The 15,254-nt window shown below is 52.8% G+C and overlaps 1 protein-coding gene across 1 annotated transcript; it reads left to right on the top strand.

Moving 5' to 3' along the window:
- The first annotated feature begins 327 nt into the window (after positions 1–327).
- Positions 328–8,200, top strand: SEC22B (SEC22 homolog B, vesicle trafficking protein). Its single transcript, XM_057372803.1, has 5 exons — positions 328–479; positions 740–849; positions 5,196–5,356; positions 5,679–5,825; positions 6,181–8,200. The coding sequence occupies exons 1-5, from the start codon at positions 405–407 to the stop codon at positions 6,333–6,335; spliced, it is 648 nt and encodes a 215-aa protein (XP_057228786.1). The 5' UTR covers positions 328–404; the 3' UTR covers positions 6,336–8,200.
- The last annotated feature ends 7,054 nt before the right edge of the window (positions 8,201–15,254 follow it).

Here is a 15,254-nt window from a genome sequence, read left to right as displayed (position 1 = left end):
CAGGGGGCGGGGCTGCAGGGCCGAGGGGGCGGGGCTCTGCGGTGGGCGGGGTGAAAGGTGCGGTTAGTGCTGGGGGCGTGGTTTGTATGGGGGCGGTGCTTTGAGGGGCGTGGTCGCATGGGGGCGTGCGCGTCTTATGGGCGTGGCCATCGCGGAGTGGGCGTGTCCGCGCGGAAGGGCCGTGGCTGCTCTAAGGGAGCGCGTCTGCGTCTGGGGGCGTGGCCACCGCAGAGGGGCGTGGCCATCACAGAGGGGCGTGGTCATCGCAGAGGGGGGTGGCTTCGCTTGGCGCAGCCGCGCTTCCCCGGCCGGGCGGAAGYGGCGGTGGCGCGGCGGCCGCGGACCGGAAGCGGCGGTGGCAGTTTCCGGGCGGCTCCGTGGCAGGGCGGGCGGCGAGCGCGACCATGGTGCTGCTCACGATGATCGCCCGCGTGGCGGACGGGCTCCCCCTCGCCGCCTCCATGCAGGAGGACGAGCAGGTGGGGCCGGCGGGGCGCTGGTGGGGAGGGGCCGGTGTGTCGGTGAGGAGCGGGCGGGGAGTGACCCACCGGGACCCGCGCAGTCCCTCCTCACGTTAGGGCGGCTTTGGCACAAGCGTTTCCCTCCCGGTGTTGGGGTGTGGGMGGGGGAGAGCCACCCCGTGCCGTGCTGTTGGGCTGTTCCGGCAGCCCCGGAGCTGCCCCGGTGTTTCTCCGGTACCGCCCCAACAGCCCGTTCTTCTCCCTGCCTACCTTCTCAGTCAGGCCGCGACCTGCAGCAGTACCAGAGCCAGGCCAAGCAGCTCTTCCGCAAGCTGAACGAGCAGTCCCCGACGAGATGCACCCTGGAGGCAGGAGCCATGGCTTTCCAGTGAGTACCGGGGGAGTGTGAGGGTACGGGCTGCTCTGCCGTGGAAATGGTGAAGACTTTTCTGAGTCACGGTGAGGGTTTGTTAGAARCTGGGCTGCCTGGAAGAGGTGGCCTGTCAGCCCCGCTGGAAGGGGAGAGTGTGTGAGTTRTCACTGCTTGGCACAGGTGTCTGGCACTTGATTTTCAGCCAGGTTCATAGTTCTGCCTTTGCTGAAGTCAATACAGGTGCTATTCCCTTTCAGGTTTTTCTGTTTGTTTGCACTCTCTATCATCCCTTCACTGCCTCTTGTGGACCTCCTGTCTTTAAAGAGAAATGTCCTTGRTAAAGCCAGTCTGGCAGTACTGCTGTGAGCTCCTTCTGCACAGGATTGTCCACCTTTTATGCATTACAAGCACACGGAGCATCTCTGATTTTTTAATTATCATTGTCTTAATATTTGACAGACTTTTTTCTCTCAYCTTGTAGATTCAGTGTTATTGTTTCTAAATTTGTTGGTGTGTTTGATTAATTTCCTAAACTGTTCGGAAGTCCTCAACTTAAATGTACTTTTGTCATTCTCCAGTAATATACCTGCCAGGGAGCTTGGATATGAAATAAGGAAAGCTTACAGAGAGTACAGGTCAGACATCCTTAATAGCAGGGGAGGTGGGCAGGCAGGTGAACAAAGGGAGAATTGACAGTTACTGAAAGGCAGGAAAGCTTGTGTGTGAGAAAGGAAATGCTTCTTTCTGTGACATGTCATTACCTGGCAGAATAATGCTTGAGAGCTTCGTCAAGATCCTGTCAGGAGCCAGAACTGTGCCATGACAGAAATATGTGTTACATGACCCAGAGATCAGGTGCCAGGTGAGGTGTCCAAGCAGAGCTGTGCAGTTTTGGCAGGAATGTGCCCACASTGGGCACCAGCAGCAGGATCCCTCTCAGTTCCAGGTGATTCCGGGTGACTGGGTGTGTGTTTATGGCTGGGTGAGGGGGCGGTGGCCTTTGAATGCAGGGCAAGGTTGGCTTTAGTCTCTGCTCCAATAACAGGAGCCCTTTAACAAATCTCCCACCCTGTTCCTTTCTTTAGAGATTCAGCGACATGAAAAGATGGGGAGTTGTTTGGAAGGGCAATCTTTAGTTAAAGCCATGAGGTTTTGAGGGATACTTTTCTTGTGATTGTCTTATATATTGTAACTGCAACAAGATTTTTAAAAATCTTTTTTTTTCTGGGCTTCTGGTTGCCTTTGATAGGGAGTTACAGTTGTCAGAGGATGGCCCTGGTTGGCCTGGCCATCCTTATCTCCTGTTGGATTTGAATGTTGTTGCCAGAGTTAAGTGCTGAGTGCTGCTCTACATCTTGCTTTTTCTACAAGTTAAAACTGCATAGAATTTTAAAACTCTCTCATTTTTAAGTGTTTCCTTGGTACAGCATGGGTGCAGCTTTGACTGGCAGTGARGCCTTGGGAAAGAGCCTGTGTAGATCCCGGTAAATCCCTTCTTGAGTTACTTCATGATGCAAGCAGAGTGATGTCTGGGAAGGTGGCAACACTTGCCCAGGAAATCAAAGCCTCTTGATGGTGGCTGTAATGTCACCAGTTGTGACAAGGAGGGAGGGCTTGGGCAGGCCCCTGTTTTGACAGCTGTCTCAAAGGAGCAGCCGGGTTACCTGGCTGGCAGACTTAGGGACAGGAATGTTTCTCCTGCTGGGTTGAGTTTGTCCCTGGACAGGTTCTGCTGGCCATTGACAGCTCTTGCTGTGGAGTGCTCACTGCTGCCTCCTTTGAGGTGGGACATTACAGCAGGACCTGTGTGAAAATACTTTCAGGTCAGAAAACTTCCTGTCCAGGAAGAGGAGGTTAACGGGGAATTTGAGATTTGGTCTAAAATAACGCTGACCAATGACCACGCTGCTCTTTAACGCAGCACACCCWTTTCTTTTCTGCCAAATCAGAGCTCTGACTGCTGAGGGCAGCACAAACCAGGACAGAGTATTTCATGGTGGGAGTTAGCAATGTGGCCAAGGGTATTGCTGAACTTGCTGAAGTGGTGTTGAACATCTCTAGCTTCATCAATTCAGTGCAGAGCCTAGCCTTGCTGAARCATGAAGCTTAAATTATGGCCACTCAGGTGATTTCTCTCAAATGCAATGCCCAGGCTCCAGCTCCAAGAGCTGTGTCACCCTTTCAGCTGCACGGGGAGGGCTGTGCAGGTACAGGAACACAGGTGGCAATAGGCAGGTGACCTTTGCCTGATGAATGGCTGAAGTGACTCTTACCTATSATTTAAAAGCAACCCTTGGCCTTTGCCACTGTTGCCAGGATAAAGCTTTTCTCTCTCAAAATGTCCAAGATGGTTGTAGGAAACCTACGGGCTGTGCTCAGTGTGCAGAGTTAAGAGTGGCAAATGTCTGCCCCTCGTGTGAGGACATGCAGGCAGGTGCTGTGTGCTTGGAGGTGCACACAGAGTGTAAAACTGAGAAGCCCAGCTGTGTAGGACTCTGCTGTGAAGTTGATAAAATTGTTTGAGTCTGGGRCAGAGTGAGGTGARGTGAGGTGAGGTGAGCTTGCTCTCTGTGGTGCTGACAGACTGACTTTAAATCCAACATAGTGAATATCACATCAGGGAGAAGCAAGTGGGAAATGCAGCTGAAGAGCTCCAGGCAGGAGCAGCTGGCCCAGGCAGAGATAAACAGAGCTGTACTGATAGGATGTGCTCCTCAGAGTGCTCTCATCTGCAAGCTGCTGCTCCAACAATGCTGTCAGATTTCCCTTCTGACATTGGTTTTCCCTATTTTAAAAGACCTGCTCAGGTCTTGCTGGTYATGGCWGTGGCTAAATCAAGCTCTGGGTGAYGATCTGTAGCAACYGCGATGTGTCAAGCAGGTCTCCAGGGGTAAGGGAGGAACAGAGGCTCGATGATGTAGTGTAGGATTAGTCTAGGCACTGATGCAGTCCTAGGTAAAAAGGAACAAARGCCCTGGGCACAGGGGGACATGCTGGGGAATGGATTATGGAGTTTCTTAATTCTGGTTGGGGTAAATCAGTTGTTGATTGAAGGCTGCCAGGGTTCACCCAAAGGCCATCCAGAGGCAGGAGAAATGGATACTCCTGAGCCCAGGAGCAAGTTGAGGATGGCTAATTTGGAAGACATGGCCTTGTTGGGGTATCTGGAAAAAGAGTGGGGAGTGGGAAGAAGTTATTTTGTAAGCCCGATGTGTCTATTAACAAAATTTTAAGCTGCTTATTTTCCTAGGRTGCCCTCAGGACTGGATAATTTCTATAATACACAGCTAATCTTTATGCTAACCAGACTAATGCTTAATGGCATTATGCAGAAAGTCAAAGGAAGGTAACCTAAAAGTAGCATTCATACTCGACCCTGAAGAATATAGATCAGCATTCAGAAGTGTTTATGGGGCTGTTTRCTGTCTCCACCCCCTTGGTTTTGGTGGGAGTATTGTAGCCTTTATTTTTTATGTTAGCTAAGTGAGGAGGGAAATTCAGTCAGGAATGTGCAGCAGCAGACAGACATAGTGAAGCGTAAATATTCTCAAGGTTGATGGTGGGGTCAGAAGAGGACCCATGTGCCCTCAGCTGCAGGGCAAAGCAAGCAGCGTGACACAGGAGCAGGTATCACTGTGTGCTTGGAGCTGCTCTCTTTGCAGCTAAAGAGCTGCTGGCACAGTCACACCCACCCATGGCAAGCCCACAGGGTCACCAAAACCCATCTAGCACCAATACTCTTGCCCAGCTGCCTTTGGGGTGATGCCTGTGCATAGCAGCATGCCACCATCAGCCTGGTGGTGGTGGAGGAAGGGGATACCCAGCCTTCCGAAATGGAAAGGGACAGCTGGCTCACTGCGTGGCTTCCTAGCATGCTAACACCAAATTCCTGTGCGTGTCCTCATCTCAGTGCCTCGGCTTCCCATGTGTGGGCATCAGGTACTTGGCTGTGCTGCCAGTTAGAGTCTTGTTGGCCACCTTCCCCTCCTCTGTGCTGGCAGACTTTATTATGCTCCCTCCTCCTGACATAGGGTGTTCTCTCTTTTATACTCCAAAATTAYAACTCTTGTTGCTGGTATTTTGTTGAGCTAATCATACTCATAAGTCAGTTTGTCAACTGAAGTCAAAGCCCAGGACTGTTGGCATGGGTGTAGGGTCTGTGGCTACAAGAAAATTTATTTTGGCTAAAGCAAAAATAAGCCATTGTGTCACAGAAAGGTTTACAGTTGATCCAGATGTGGAAATCTGGAAGTCCTTGTACCCAATTCTCATTGCCTCTTAGGAATGAAGGTGTGCAGGGTGGTGTTTGATAGGATAGATTCAGAATTGGTTGATTRATGCTGTGTCTGCCGTTCTTTTAGCTACATCATCGAGAAAGGAGTGTGTTACCTGGTTCTGTGTGAGGCTGGATTCCCCAAGAAACTGGCCTTTGCATACCTGGAAGACTTGCACTCAGAGTTCGATGAGCAGCATGGCAAGAAGGTTCCAACAGTCTCCAGGCCCTATTCCTTCATTGAATTTGGTGAGGTCCCTCTCCCTGTGGCTTCTTAGGAAACTTCTTKCTGGGGGGAGCAGCAGCCATGGGATTTTCTGCAGCTTGTCCAATGGAATTGACAGTTTRAACTCTTCTTGGCACTAGAGACATGGGCGTTTTGGAATAGAGAAGTGGTGGGGARATGGTACATGTCCTTAGATTCAGGTTTCCTGCTTTTAGTCTCTTGGCCTCGCTCCAGTGAATATTTGCATGTAGTCTTCTGGCTGTCTCAGCAATGCTCCCACTCCTTCAGCAGCCAGACTGCTCTGAGTTAGGTGAGACTCCTCTTGATAGCCCTGTCTCTTTCCAGACACCTACATCCAGAAAACCAAGAAGCTCTACATTGACAGCCGGGCGAGGAGGAACCTGGGCTCCATCAACACAGAGCTGCAGGATGTGCAGAGGATTATGGTGGCCAACATCGAGGAGGTCTTACAGCGAGGAGAGGCTCTGTCAGGTACTGGGAGGTGGCCAGTGTTTGTCACACAGTTTTGTTCTCCTCGGTCAGCTGGGTGGGCAGGGCATCCTGGARGGAAAGGCTTGAGAAAAGCAGTGAACCTGGTGGGTATTCCAGTTGGATCAGTTACATTCTGAAGCACCTGGCAGGTARTGGTGCTTCTTTGGGGCAACACCARCACCTCACCAGCTTGGGAGGCTCTCATCCCATCAGGACAAGCAGGGAAGCACAGGCCATGCTGCCCTGCGAAACCACTGTGCTTCCAGCTGCTCCAGAGAAACTTGTACGCTTAATGTAACATTTRGGGAACATTTCATTAATCCTGACTAATTTCTCTCCCCTCTCGCTTTAACAGCTCTTGATTCCAAGGCCAACAACTTGTCCAGTTTGTCCAAGAAGTACCGCCAGGACGCGAAGTACCTGAACATGCGTTCCACRTACGCCAAGCTGGCGGCCGTAGCTGTGTTTTTCATCATGCTGATTGTCTATGTGAGGTTCTGGTGGCTGTGAGCTGGCTCAATCATGGAAGAGGGAAAGCCAGTAGCCTGGCAGGTGGATGTGTGCAGGACACTGTTCATGGGGGATGTGCATTAGAATCCAYGCAGGACCATCACCTTGACAGGAGTGTCCTGAAGTTGGTAGGTGACACCTGGCTACTGCATCTCTTAGTGGAGCCTAACAATAGGTGTAAAGGCTTGTTGACTTCAGGCTTTTCCTCTGAGGCAGTTTGCACTAGGATACTGCAGAGTTTGGCCTCCCAAGGTTCTTTCCCCTCCCGGGGCACTCTGGGAACAGTCAATCAGTGCTGTTTAGCATAATCACATTGTACGTCCTCCTGTTGAGTAGCTCTAGTGGGAACTGGACTCTAATGAACATTCCTTGTGTTGGTCATGTTTGCTTTTTTAGAATCTGGGTCTGCAGTTATTTTTCTTTCTTTCTTTTTCAAAACTCCCCTTGTTGAAGGCAAATATTTCACTGTACATAAACCAGCTTTCACCTCTGTCAAGAATACCTGTTGAGTGTTCTGTGTCTGACATCCTGGCTTGTTACACTTTAAATTGCTTTAGGGAGAAATGGATGTTAAACTATGCCTTAAAATACATTCTATCCACTACTGGGGGGGCARTGAAAGGCTTCTTTATTGACTGGTTCCTGCAAAATTAAACTCCAGATTTCTAAGTGTCCACTTTCCCTCTCCTGACAGCTGTGTGTGACAGTATATTTCCACATGAACAGGGTGTGTAATTCAATGCTGTTGGAATGGGCACAGTGCAAACTATGTCAGCACTCTATATTTTTCCCTTCTAACTGCAGATTCACTACATTATTTCCTTCCTTTTTATAATTGTGCTCTCCTTCTGAAATGTGTCAAAACTGCCAGCATTTCATCTCTGGGATCCTTGTTTTCTTTCTCCCTTATCCCCTCACCCAAAACAACCAAAAAACCAAAACTCTGAATGTTGTTGTGAAGAAAAGGCAGTGTTTCTTTAAAGAACACTTTAACCTTACATGAAGGATTAAGGTAACTTTAAAACCATGGCATCCTTTAGAAACATCACCTCTTTTTCCCATGGTCACCTTCTCCCTACCTCACTTGGGAAGTTGAAACTGTAGGTGAATTAAAACTCATTATGGGGAAATAGCATAGAGCTTCTTTTTTCTTATGGGCCAATCTATATATCACCAGTGTAATATGATTTTTTCAGGGTTTTTTTTTTTGGTCCACCTGTGCTAAGAATAACATTTTAGCAGTCAGCTTTTGGTTTTGTTAAAAAAAAAAGAGGGAAAAAAGAAACCCCACAGCTCAGGCACTTTGCTGCACTCAAGTRTCTGCCACTTGGTAGAGGAAGCAGGTGGTGTCACAGAAGGAAGTTTCAGGACTTCCCAGCACCTTTTACAAGCACATAACCTTGTGTAATTTTGGATATATGAACTGTGACCTGGAAGTGTTTCCTGTCACTGCGTGGGAAACACAGCTGTTGTCCTGTTTGGGAATGCTCCCCAGCTTGGCACCTTGGACTGGCAGAGAAGCAATCAGCACTCACTCACTGATAAACCCAGCAAATCTGAGCTGTCGTATAGCCTAAAGTAATCCGGTTTCTGCATGATGCCTCCAAGTGTTACTTTGTAGATTGCTTTATTATAATTATTATCATTATTTTAAGTCCTTTAAAGTGGTGTCCCTAACAGGTGAATGTCCCAGTGATGTAGGTCTGTGTAATGTAGGTGCTGGAAGGTCTCACCGTTCAGACACCGACYGTCCATGGATTGTTGTGATTGAGGGGTGTGATGTTCCTGCAGCGCCGGGCAGCTCGGGGAGCAGCTGCCTCCTGCAGCCCCAGTGTCAGCAGTGAAATAAATGCTTCTAAAAAATCCCCTTTGCAGTGTGGAGTGTCCTGTGTCTTGTTCCTTGGGGAATGCGTTCCTTCCTTCCAGGGAGACCAGAGGGTAAAGATGCCGTAGATGAAGCCACCTGAGATAAGGGCTCCCTTTTGGAGGCAGAACTAGTGGAAGACAATCCTGACCTTTTCCTGGGAGAGAAGCTGTACTTTGGTTATAGCAGGGAYTTCTCCCTAATGGCAGGCTTCTCATGTTGGCAGAATTTTATGGGGCAATACTGTTCACGGGGCCAACACGAGAAGCAGGACAAACTGGGAGTGAGTAGGGTGCGTGTTCCCCATGGGCTGTGTCCGTGTGAACAGGGCACGGAGCTGCAAATACCGCTTGCCTCGAGGGAAAACAGGGAGTACTCTTTCCTCTCCTGCAGGCCAGCGTGGGGCTCAGAGACCACCTCACAAGCAGTTCCCTCGCTGAGTTCAAAACACGGAGCCCCCTTTTGTCCCTCGAAGAGGGGAGAGGTGCGGGCAGGGTTTTGTTTTGCTGGGATCTCTGCACCTCCTGAGCGGCCAGGTGTGAGCTCCTCGGCAGAGGGGAGGAGAAGCCGTTGTTTTCTCCGTGGGCTCCGTGCCGGCTGCTGTGGGCTGGGCGGCGGGTGGTGGTGGCAGCCGTGCAGGTGGCGGTGGCCGTGTCCCTGCGGGCTCGGGGGTCGCGGTGCTGGCAGCGGCCGGAGCCGGCCCCGGGGCTCTGCCTGCAGATGGCAGTGCCTGCGCGGGGCTGCGGCACGGCGCGGGGCTGGGGACACAGAGAGGGCTCCTCCCCCAGCTTCGTGATGCCCTGACCTCCACGGAGMCCCGCAGCCTCCCCGTGAAGCCGGGGATGTGCCTGTAAGGGCTCCAGGACTGTGCCGCACCAGGCTGTGCTGCCTGACCTTGTCCCACCGCGACTGAGCTCGATGGAGGTGCTTACCGCCGGGCGTCTGCCTGTTCGCCTCCTACCCAGCACCCTTTCCATTTTCGTTTCTGCTTCTGWGCTCCCCCTCTGCTTCCAGACGCTCTGGAACAGCCTTTGCCTGCTGGTTTCCCCCTCTGGGCATCCTTCCACTTCCTCCACCTGCTCCCTTCAGCCTGGCAGAGACCAGGCACACATGGAGCAGAGGGGAAGTGAGACTTGGGAGCAGAGCAAACTCCTGGCACCTCTGTAGCACCTGAGCCTCTGCTCTGGACAGGTTTAGAGAGCAGAGCTAAGCTCTCCCTTCTCCACCGTGTGTGCATTGCCACTGGGAAGCATTTGGCAAGGGATACAGGCATAGCGCAAAAGAAAAGATGATGGTGCAGGGTGCCCCAGGAGCTGCTCTGCTCATCATGTGAGCACAGAGGTGACAAGCTGTCGGTTTTGGCTGTGTTTGCTGCTGTCACAGCTCAGCTCAGGCCTGGGCACCCCTGGGTGTTTTTGTGCCACATAGACAGGAGTGCTGTTGGGGACAGTGSCTGCTGGAGGGACATGAGGCTGTGTACCCCACTGCCCACTGCAGTGCTGTGCTGGGTGGTTTATGCTGCGGGGCACGCTAGTGTTGGGTGACGGAGGTTTTCTCCCTGTGTGAAGCAGCAAGAGCAGACAGGCAGAGCTGGTTCCCAGATGCTGCCAAACCWGCCATGGGTGGGGCACAGGGCTGTGAAGAGGAAGAGTGCAGCAGGATGGCAAAAGCTGGCTGGGTGCTCCAGCCACCGTGGCAAATATGAACCATATCTCACCTGGCACAGGCTGCAGCCACTTTTTGCACTGTCACCACTCTGGGAGCAGCAGGGTTTTGGTTTCTGTGTTGGTTTGGGCACCAGCTGCTTCCTCTGCCTTGAAGCACCTCCTCATGCTTGCAAACCCCTCTTTTGAGTAGGTTTTATGAAAAGCCYGGTTTYAGCATCTTTCCCTCTGGGACTCTGKGACAGTTTGGCCACAGTTTCTGGAAGCTGTTTTGCCATGGGTRAATGTCCCAGTGGTGTGGAGGGTTGTGCCAGCAGCACTTTCCTGGGGCACCCAACACCAGAGAACTGCTTGGACAGCAATGGCCAGGGGCAGGGCTTGTAGTTCCATCTTTAAGCGTCCCAGTCCTGTTTCTCCTTCCCTAGGTGGCCAATGTGAGGCCACAGCAGCTCTGGTGGACTCTGAATCCCATCAGGGCCAGGGAGGGATGTCCCACAGAGCCAGGCTGAGTGACTCAGGAGTCCTCTCTGCCCCTCACAYTTTGCTCTGCTGCGTTGCCTCAGTGTGACCTTTTGGAAAGGAGGATGTCACTTTTCTGCCACCCGAAAATGAAGGTTTCTCTGAGGGCAGGGTGCTGGGTTGGCAGCTGGCCCAGGACAGCTGACTGTGGGACCAACCCTGCTCCACTGGCCTGAGTCAGCACCACATCCTGCCCCAGAGCACTCCTGARCTCTGCCATCTCCCAGTCCCCAGTGATGAAACGGAGCACTTGGCAAGCCCCAGGGCAGGATCTGGGGCACTTGACGAGCCTTTCACCCCCTCCTCACTCTGTCCCTGTTGGTCACCCTAGACCTGAGCTCTTTGGGGGTCACTGAGGATCCTGCACTGGGGAGAGGTGGGGYTTTACTTCCCCACTGCAGATACCCTGGCTGCACTTCCTGGAGAGTCTCTGACCTGTCTGCCCAGATGTATTCCTGGCTCTGCTTTCCCTGGAGCAGCCATTCCACCTCCTCTCCCCAGCCTGTCCCCTTTCTCGCCTATCTTGTGCACCATTTGGGTTCCCTGCAGGGGTGCCCTGGGGTTTGCCCACAGCACTGAGCCTTGCAAAGCTTCACATGGCTGGTCCCAGCTGGCTGCATTCATGCCTGAGCTCACCAACACACTGCAGGGGACAAAGCAGAAGTTGGGGAGTCCCTGCTCCCCGTGCCCACCCCAGCAAGGCTGCTGGACCCTGCCACGGGGCTTTCTCAGAGCTCACGGCTGCATGGAGCAGCCCAGTGTGATTTTGAATCATGGCTCAGAAAACCCCTTGTGGCTGAGCCCCGACACKCTGCAGAGAGATGATAAACCTGTTTCCTCTGTTGTTGCTTTTGTTTTTGTCTTTTCCTCCCCTCTGCACACCCCCAGCCCTGTGGGTGCTCCCCGGCCACCCCAGCACACTCTGCTTCCCTGGCACGCTGCCCACGCTCACTGGAAACGGGATTCCCCAGCCCCATTGCGGCACAGCACCCAGAACAAAAGTGCACTCTCCCTGTCGGCCGCAACTGGGGCGCCCCCAAATTGGCAGCAGAGACAGGATTTGCATACAAGAGCAGAACAAAGTGTGCTTGCTGGAGCCACAGTGACCCCAAATCCTGCGCACTGGGACCTGCGTGGGTCCCTCCCCACGGTGCCCGAGCCTGCAGAACCTGAGGTGTGTGTGTCTCCTCAGGACCTCTCCTGGAGTTTCCTTCGCAGCCATAAGCCCCTGTCAACTGTGATGGCATCTTGCCCCCGGCATCCACCTTAGGAGAGGAGGGAACTCCTGTGGTGAGAAGGGACTGGGTGGCCCCTGGCACAGCTCGGCTTCTCAGAGCAGCACAAGGCTCCCACCCAGTGACAGGAGGRATGTAACAGAATGCTTGGGGACTGAAGCTGGGCTCTGGGACACACAAGATAAGGAGGAAGCCCCTATTTGGCTTTTCTTTGCCCCTWAATGCACGGGGACCACAGCTGTATGGGGCTGTGCCTTCATAGCCATGCCATAGCAAGAGGTGCCCAGAGGGGTGACTTGTATGGGCCGTGCGTGCACTGGGAGAGGAGCAGGATTTGCCGGCTGCAAATCACTGCTGTAGCTACCGAAAGGCTGCTGATCAAGAGGGAGAGTTATAAATTACCATTTACTCGTCGAGTCCTGGGTAAGACCCGAAAAAGGGAACCCCATGATTGTGGTGAGCAGCTGCCCCTTCCTTGAGCCACGGCCGTGACGCTGTGCCAGCCGTGATTACAGCACCGGCTGTGACCTGGAAAGTGACCACAAATCCGTGCATTCTTGTTCCATCGCATGCCCAGAGCCAGAGGCATTTCGGGAGCTTAATGGCCACTCTGTACGTCAGACCAACTTTGGTAAAAGCCACGCAACTCCATCTGCAATTTAAATACTCCAGGGGCTGCTGAGAGCAGGCAGCTGCGGGTAAGGCAGAGGGTAYAAATTCCCCTGGCGATTAAGCAGCAGAGGCGGAACAGGGAGCGCAGCGCATTCCTGCAGGGCTTGATGAAGGAATGCCTTTGCACTTCTCTGTTTCTTTTTAAGATGAGGCTGGTTGGCAGGTAAGGTAATCATGGCATAAGCCAAGTCATGTGGATGTTAAGAGTTTGCAGATGAGCCACAGGACAAGCTATTTGCAGCACAAGCACAAGGCTGCCAGCCTTGAGGATTTTGTTGGAAGCCTCTCWCCCTCCTGCTTTTCTTAAACCTCTTGGCTGCTGACGTCTTGTAACTATGAAATACCCTCGGCTCCCATTTTAATGGGGTTCCAGCTTTTCTGTTCACAAAAGAGAAAGCTGGGATATGTGACTCAAGCATGTTTGTCCTAAGGACTCCCAGATCAGGGGCAAGCTAAGAGGCAACATTTATCTGGGATAACATGTAACACACGGGGATGTAAGGTAGGCATTGGGGTGTGGGCTGAGCTGAGGCTTGAATTCCTGAACCACCATCAGTGTCACTGAAAAGTTACTGCAAAAMCCCACAATTTATTCTGAGCAAGCCGACACAAAGCTATTGAAATCAGCAGTTCCTCCAAGATGTAGGATGGAGAAGTGCCACGGTCAGCACTGACCRGGTACAGACACACAAAAAGCACCTCAGAATGTTCAAAGGCATTTTGCCTTCTGCGAGGAGAGCAGGGGAGAGCACTGCAGAACCCCCAGCACGTCTGCCTGGCAGCATTCCCAGGCTGCAAAGAGGTGAGGCATCCAGGATGTGGGGAGATGCTGTCCTCGGGGGCTCCCTCTTGGAGCAAAGTGTGTGGATGCTCTGTGGAGCAGGAACAAAAATCATGGCAGGGTAAGACTCCGAGTGGAGCTGCAGAGAAGGCCTGATCTCCCTGTCTTTGTAAGACAAAGTGCCAGGATTTCCCTAATTGCTGGGGCTGTTTAACTAGCTCTGCCGTGGATATGGAGCCTGTTCAGCTCTCCTAATCCCTCAMTTGGCATCACTTCCAGTCCCGGAGYGCACCCAGCCCTGTGCCAGGCACCCTGCCTGCCTCCCCTCGCCACCCTGGGCAGCCGGGGCTTGGCTCTTGCACCTGGGTGAGACACTCCGTGGGCAAGGAGAGGCCAGGCATGGTCTGGAACCACATGGAAACTGCAGGAAGCCTTGCTAGAGCTCTCCAGTTCCAGTGTTGGCCGCTGCTCTTCTCTGGGTGGGAAACTGGGGGTGAGGTGGTGTGTGGTAGAGCTGCATGAAGGCAGAGCAATGCTGAAATGTATTTTAAACTCCTCTGTGAACGATTTATTGCCTAATGACAGGCTCATGAGGATGACGGGGAGCTAACTGAGGAACTTTGGTGTGGACACACAATGTCCCTGTCCCCTTTCTGCTCTGCTCCGTGCATTTGCCCCTGRCACAGGCAACTCAGCTTTTACCAGGGCAGCCGTGAGCAGCTTGGCCCTCACCTTCCTAGCACCAAAATCCACTCTGTCCATCCAGATTCAGTCACTCCCAACCTCTATCATGTAGAGTACCCAGTAAGRGCTGCTCTCACCCCTTTTATCTTCCCAACAGAACTGCCATGGGATACTCTCTGCYGGGAGCAGTGTGTACTCATGAGGGCAGGGTCAGAGTGGAAAGGTAAGAGCAATCAGCAGGTTTCCCAGACCCGCAGGAGGGAAGTGACATCTTCCCTCTTCCTTGGCTGGATTCTCCTGGTGAGTCTCAGCTGCCAGCTGGAGCTGCTTGCTCCCCAGAGCTGTGCCAAGGAGGCCATGGATCTTGTCTCTGCACTGGGGCTCAGAGCCCTGTGCTCAGGCCAAGTGAAACAAAGTGGAGGATGAGCTGCTTCAAGGCCAGGGGTGATAAGTAATGCTCAGCACTGAGSGGGGCTGGAAATGGCAGGTCTTGGTGAAACACCAGAATTCCTCCTGAATTTGCATTCAGGAAAGCACCCTAAGCCCTTTCTGTTGTAGTCACATTCCCTGTCTGTCCCTCCTAAAACTACCAGCTTGGCTTTGTCTTCATTTTAACTTTAGTGCTGGTCAGTTCCACAACTTCCATAATTTTATATGTGGGAAGTTTTGGGGTATACTGGCCTCCATCTCAGCAGGTGAGGAGCTGCAGGGAGGGCRGTGTGCCAGGAGCAATCCCATGGAATTGGAGGCACAACCATCTGCCCACGAGCAGCTGTTGGACAGGCCATGGGAAGCTCTGGAAGCCGTGTAGGATGGTGGAGCACTTGTCACTAGGATTGCACTGGAATACCTGGAAAAATCATAATGGGGTTAGGGCACCCACTGTCCGGCCCCAGGCTTGGGAGGAACTCTGGGATCTGGAGAATTACAGGGGGAAAACAGTGAGGTTTATTCATTGCCCCCTCTCCCCCAGACCCAGTACAATCCTGCCTTCACGGGCCAGGCTGCCGTGTCAGCACTGCACACAAAAGGCTCTCAGTTCTCCGGAGCCTGAGCCAGGGCAGAAGGATTTTTAACGCTTTAAATGATAGCTGAGGACTGGAAGGGATCTTGAGGCTGAATCCAGCTGCTGTCCTCCTGAGACCTCTTCCGTGGGAACTCAGGTCTCCTCCTGGGCTTTTGCAGCAGGAGCAGCTGTGGGGGTGAGCCATGGGGCAGTGAGCTCGTCCATCTGCTCCACAAGCTCCCCTGCTCACTGGGGTGAGCCTCGTTGGCCCAGGCTGGTTTTGGGTTTCCCATCCCGATGGGAGCACTCCAGATCCCTGCCCAGCAGCTGCACGAAGGGCAGGGTAGGGCAGTGTGTCAGGTGGACAGCCCCACTGTCCTCCGCTGTGGGTACTTYGTCACCACCCTGCAGGGGCACAGCAACGTGTCCTGCTGCCCTCACTCTCCATTATTTCACCCTTGCTGTCCTCTACTCCCATCCCCTCTCACCCCCAC

Source organism: Malurus melanocephalus, unplaced genomic scaffold (assembly GCF_030028575.1).
Source record: "Malurus melanocephalus ecotype Western Australia unplaced genomic scaffold, MMel_1.1 scaffold_178, whole genome shotgun sequence".
NCBI lineage: Eukaryota > Metazoa > Chordata > Aves > Passeriformes > Maluridae > Malurus > Malurus melanocephalus.
Note: the sequence above shows the minus strand (reverse complement) of the source record. Positions and strands in the feature narration are given on the sequence as shown.